This window comes from Ctenocephalides felis, unplaced genomic scaffold (genome assembly GCF_003426905.1).
Source record: "Ctenocephalides felis isolate EL2017-DRISC unplaced genomic scaffold, ASM342690v1 CF-g0.4_SCAFFOLD_00845, whole genome shotgun sequence".
NCBI classification, from domain to species: Eukaryota; Metazoa; Arthropoda; class Insecta; order Siphonaptera; family Pulicidae; genus Ctenocephalides; species Ctenocephalides felis.
Genome location: NW_020536999.1, coordinates 36,106,458 through 36,112,457, shown reverse-complemented (window position 1 = coordinate 36,112,457; position 6,000 = coordinate 36,106,458). Strand labels below are relative to the sequence as shown.

Below are 6,000 nucleotides of genomic sequence, written 5' to 3'. Positions count from 1 at the left end.
AGATTCGGAAAATCTTCTAAGGTCCACATTTTTTTCTTTATTTAAAATTATGGGATGGTCGGTATTAAAAGAGTGTTTGAAGTTAATAATGTGCTCAGAAAACATTGTTTTAAATTGTTTTGAATTTTTGAGTTGTAAATATGCTGATTTATTGGGAACTTTCACCGTCACAGTCTAAACTCTAAACAATTAATTTTATAAACAAAATCGGTGACTCTGTCAGAGAATTAAGTCTTATATTTCAAAGTAAAAGAAAACAGGTGTGTTGTTACTGTAAAAATTAAAAGAAAACCTTCAAAAGAAAAACTTTTATATATATATATATATATATATATATATATATATATTGTCAAATTTTAAACGAGCATTCACCATCTGTCTTGTATGCTTGTGGTATATATAGAAGTTCTATAATTAAGTAGCAACTTTGTAACATATAATTTAAATGTAACTGTAATTTCATAATTTCAATAGATATCTCTTAAACAGTGATATATATTAGTTTTCTAAATAATATGTAACACAATGACTATTATATAGTAATTTATAGTATAACTAGTATACAATTCCAAAATGTGTTTCACATATCATTCACAGTTCTGATTATATAAATCAAGATATATTCACAAGTCACAATAATAATATAATGCGCTACTATTTACACGTATCTGAATTTACAAATATGTTACTTTATTACAAATGTCGTAATTGTAGGATCGCACTTAAATGTTCGTGGACACGCATAGAAAACTATCCTATTTATGTTAATAATAAACAAAGATGTTTTATCTGTTTAAGACGCTACGATGCGTCAGAAGTAAGAAAATAAAACAGCCTCCATTCCGAGCGAACAGTAAAACGATGTTGACTTTGCACTTGCTGCAGGCGCCGCAGCTGTTGTTGCCGTGCTGCATGGCCGCCGGGTGTTCACCGTTCAGCACGTGCACCATGACGCTTGCTGAATCTAAAAAAATGAATGCTTAATAACATTGAAATTAATTGCCAAAGAAGAAGTTTATGTTTTCGACAGAAAATCCGATTTGCTAATTTTATGTTTTCTTGATTATTCAAATCATTTTGACTTGTTTAACACCAAAATTGATAAAAGTTTATCATTTTCTCAACAATCGGCTGAGTCGTTTCTTTAAACGACTTTAAACGAAACGAAAAGAGCAACATTTTTAATTTCTCAAAGGAGAAGTTTGTTTTTGCCAAAAAAATCCGCTTTGCTTATTTTATATTTTATCGACGTTTCAAGCCATTTTGAATCGAATGAGTCCAAATATGAAAAAAGTATATGAGTTTGTATGCGTGTAAAAAGTGCAAAATTTTTCGTTCGCGTTTTAGCTAAAAATTCTGAATCGATTTTAAGAATTCAGAAACTATTCGAAACATATTACTTCGGAAACATGCTGAATAATTTTGGACAAAGATCGTAATTGGTTGTTAAAAAAAACGACTATTTTAATGAATCTGCATGGCTATAGAGTACATAGTTTCAAATATTCTACCAAAATATTATTGTCCTACTGATTTAATTATGTAACTAAATAAAATATAGATTATTCGGACGCGCTTTTGAAAAATACTTTGTGTGTGTATTTGGCACGTGTGCGATCTTCAATAATGTATAATAAAAGTTTTTATGTTGCTCACATTATGATGTTCTACGCTTTTGAATCACTAATAAATTAATATAATAATTTCTTATTAATTAAGTCCATTATTTATACTGTGGGATCGTAGTAGACTAGGGATCCGAACCAAACAAATGATATATGACATGTCATAATATTTTATTTTTGTGAACAATTTCGCGTTTTTAGAGCACCAAGCAGAATGAAATGTATTATTATTATTAACGCTTTAAGAACGAGCCCCGCATATATATGTTTTACGCAAATCATCAAATTGGCCGAAGAACTTATATATGCGTTCGGCGAGGGCAGTTGTTAGAGCCGAGGAACGCATATATGCGTCCAACCAAAATACATGTCGATGGCTGAGAAACTCAATGTTAATAAACCAAACTGAATTGTTAATTAATAAATGAACATTTTATTTATCCTGTGGAAAATCTGTGTATATAATTACAACGAGTCGAATTGCTAGAATTTGAGTAGAGTGCCAGAAATATATGTCGACGATTTTAAATGACAGAGTAGGAGCTCGGCGCGACGGTACGGTTTACTTCAAACTGTCCCGTCCTCAAAGGGTTAAATAAGTTGGCTTATATTATTATAGTTACAGATGAGTTACAGATATTATAAGCTTGTTTGAAAAGCGTTCATCCAACTTGCCTTAATGCAAAATGCAGCTTACTCTTAGCTGTAGACATTTTTCAGTATTCAATAGATTTTTGAATTTCGTAATATAGAAATATAAAATATTTATTTAATTTTACAAAAACAGAAATATGTACTTTCTATCGTTTTGCGGTAAGGTATAATTATATTACACAGTCAAATAATTTTAAAATTATTTTAATTGAACCGTTTTGAATTGTTAATCATTACGCGTAAATAAAATGATAAAATACAAACCAGTCAAATAATTTTAAAATTATTTTAATTGAACAGTTTTGATTTGTTGATCATTACGTTTAAATAAAATGTTAAAATACAAACCAGCTCCTTTAGGCGCGCAAGTGTAGTTTCCAGAATCGCTTGGTATAGCTCGGGCAATAAGCAACTTGGAGGTCCTTGTGTGCCGCTCAGTCAGAACACTTATACCTAATCAGATTTAAAATTTAAGTACAAATACTAAATATTGAAATAAATATAGAATTAGGTTCTTGTTTCATGAGAATCCCAAAAAAATGGTTCATAGCCAAAAATTCTATCAATAAGTATTTTCTATATGTAATGTTCATTTCACGATAGATCTATGAAATATTTTGCAATTGTATCAAATCTTATTTTGAAGAAATTTATGCAATATCGTCAATAAATGCTATCGTAGTAAATCACGCCATTAAATATGAACGAAACTATAAATTGTAGAAAATATTTATGAATTAAAAGTACTTTAGTTTCACTAATTTAACATTTCATATTTAAAAGAACTTTAGTTTGAAAAAAATGTGAATGAAAATGTTTAAATTCAAGATATTGAAGAATAAACATATTATTAAATAATAGAAAAGATTATTAAATTAAAGTACTCTCTATCCAGTTAGTTAATAGATTTTTCCGTAGTTGGATGAAAATAATGTTAGGGCTATCAATATTATTATCAATAGATAAATTTTTCAGGATATGCTTATGACTATTAAATGTGGAATCCACACGCTTATATATATATATATATAATAATAATAATAATAATATAATGAATATAATCTTAATCCTTAGACATAGATTCTGCTACCAAAGACTGGTCTTAAAAGTTTTCCATTATTGCGTGGGCAATTTTAGAGAATTGCTACTACTCACCTCCTCTTTGTGAGTAATTGACAACTCTTCCTCCTCGATACCAGTAAATAAATGAAGGAGGTATGGGTGCTTGTAAGGCGACACATGTTAAATTGATGTCACTTCCGGATTTAATGAACAGCTCCGAATTGCCTAGTATTCTTGCTTTTGATACTGAAATGCAGAAAAGCAAATCCTCGATTTAGTGAATGTGATAAAAGTGTAAGTTTATAAATATATTTATTTATAACCAAGCCGCAAATTTGTTTTTAAGAGAAATTGTTGATCAAAGTTCGAATTTGAGCGTGCTTTGTCCAAACTATTAAGGTAATAACATAATAATAATAGTAGTACCAATAATAATAATAATAATAATAATAATGATAACAATTTAGATAATAATAATAACAAATAACTAACATAATTAGCAATAATAAAGATATTAGGAACACCACCACATGCAGCATTGATGATTGATTTTTGAAAATATTAACCAGTTCTTGTATAATATTAAAATTTTACGTTCTCCATTTCACAAATCATTTATAAAAAAATGAAATAAATCGATCAAACTTGTAATTCTTTATCAAAAAACACCTCAAAATACGAAATGTGAAAGCACTTAAAGTATAAATTAACCCTGATTTATTTATATTAGATCTAGATATATTATCTAGAATTTTATACGACAAACTATGCGTGAAATAAATTATTTTCTATATAAAATATAAACTTTAACACTATATAAATTTGATAAAACAAGTTATTATATTCAAATTTATTCTCAATGGAGCAAATTTTTATGTGTTTACTAAATTATGTCATATAGCGTTTTATAAATCCAAAGTTAATTATTTAAATAAAAAATCTATTCTTTTAATAGTTTATTTTACAACTTTTTGAAAATAAATAAACGATATGAACATCTTATAGTCAAATATAGAAATAAGTCTGGGATAAATATTTGAGTAGTAATGATAAAATGTATATACTGCTGTTATATTCAAATATGTGTATATATGTATATAATTCGAACATATTGCAATTGAGGCATCTAAATTTGGAAGCATTCATCGTCAAAACTAGGAGCACTATAGATTTCATTATGCGGTAGTGATTGTGTCTATTGAACATGGCAAATTCGCGAAGCCAAGCAAATTCAAATATAATTTGAGCACTGCCGAGTAGCAGTTGTGTTCATTTATTGTACATACAAAATATATTACAATTTACAGAAAACTAAACGGTACTTAAATAGTCACCGCCAAGCTGTAAACCACGGTGATCCTAAATACTAACTATGATAAGAATAATCTGAATAATTCATCAGATACAACCATTTTTTATTTACTTCTATATTAAATTTCTCTTTTAAACTTTTTAGCCATTTAAAAAATCACTTATACTCCGCTATATTCACCAAAATTTACTTTCAAGTTTTCGTGTTCAGCATCATATCATATTGGTATACGCTTCGACTATATAAATATGCTTCACTTTTGAGAAAAGTTTCAAAGATAAAATATATTTTTATAAATGCGTAGGTGCAAAAATACTTGGTAAAATATTTGATTACTAAAATAGTTATTTCAATTCTTTTGAAGATTATTATTTTTATCTCTGCAAAAAAGTATTTATATTTTGCACTGGTAGACTAAAATAATTATTATTTCGTACAATTCCTTCAAAATTAAAAATAAAACATCGGAGCTCTTTACTCCTGGATGTCCCATTTCACTTTGCCTATGGGGTTAGAAAAGCCAGGTGACAAATTTTTGAAAAACAGCAAAAAACACATTTTTACGATTATGTATTAGCTGGGAGTTTTACTGAACATAGTCAGATAGTTGTTGATGTATTTTTTGTGGTGATCTAATTGGTTTGGTTGTCACAATATAATTGCTCAAATAAAATTGGACCTTGTGCTCCGCCCTATCTTATAAAATAAATAAAATATCTGAAATTTCACAAAGGAAAATAAATATAATTGATATTTTACATTTGGCTTGGAATAAAAAACTGAATAAAATTGTAATCTTATATATAAAAATGGAGCTCTCTTTCAAATGTCCGAATAAAACTCGAAAACGGCTGAATCGATTTGGCCAGTCTTAGTCTTGAAAAATTCGTGCCAATTCAGAGAAAGTCCAAAAGGTGAGAAATTATTTCAAATCCGCGTAGAAACTTTTTATTTTTAATTTGAAAATTTTTGTAGAAGCGTAATCTAAATAAAACAATGGAAGGTTGCTAACCGTGAAATGTCAAACGTTTTTGACAGATGATGTTCAATTACGTTCAATAAGATATTTTACGTGAATATTATTTAATTATAGTTAAATTGTAGTAAGTAGCTTTGTTTGTAGTTTTATTTATATATAAAAACGTTAGTAAACGAGCCGCAAGTGTTACTAGAAACTCAATATATCAACTCTTTTGAAATGTTAATATAAAAATGCACTTTTTGGCATTGTTGCACTCTTTTTTTGCAAATCATATTTTTCTTAAACACGGTGATCTGAAAGATCTCATTTGTAAAATTGTATACTCATTAGTATTTATAAAACATTTTCTAGGTTATATTATTTTT

General features: G+C 27.9%; 1 protein-coding gene across 1 annotated transcript in view; it reads right to left on the bottom strand.

The window, feature by feature from the left end:
• Positions 1-655: 655 nt before the first annotated feature.
• LOC113373335 (hemicentin-2-like) overlaps positions 656-6,000 on the bottom strand; it is a 283,752-nt gene continuing 278,407 nt past the window's right edge. Inside the window, exons 4-6 of the mRNA XM_026613647.1 lie at positions 3,435-3,587; positions 2,628-2,732; positions 656-964 (exon numbers count right to left, since the gene is read on the bottom strand). Coding sequence (XP_026469432.1) covers positions 786-964; positions 2,628-2,732; positions 3,435-3,587 — 437 coding nt within the window. The 3' untranslated portion in view covers positions 656-785. The remainder of the gene's footprint in view (positions 965-2,627; positions 2,733-3,434; positions 3,588-6,000) is intronic.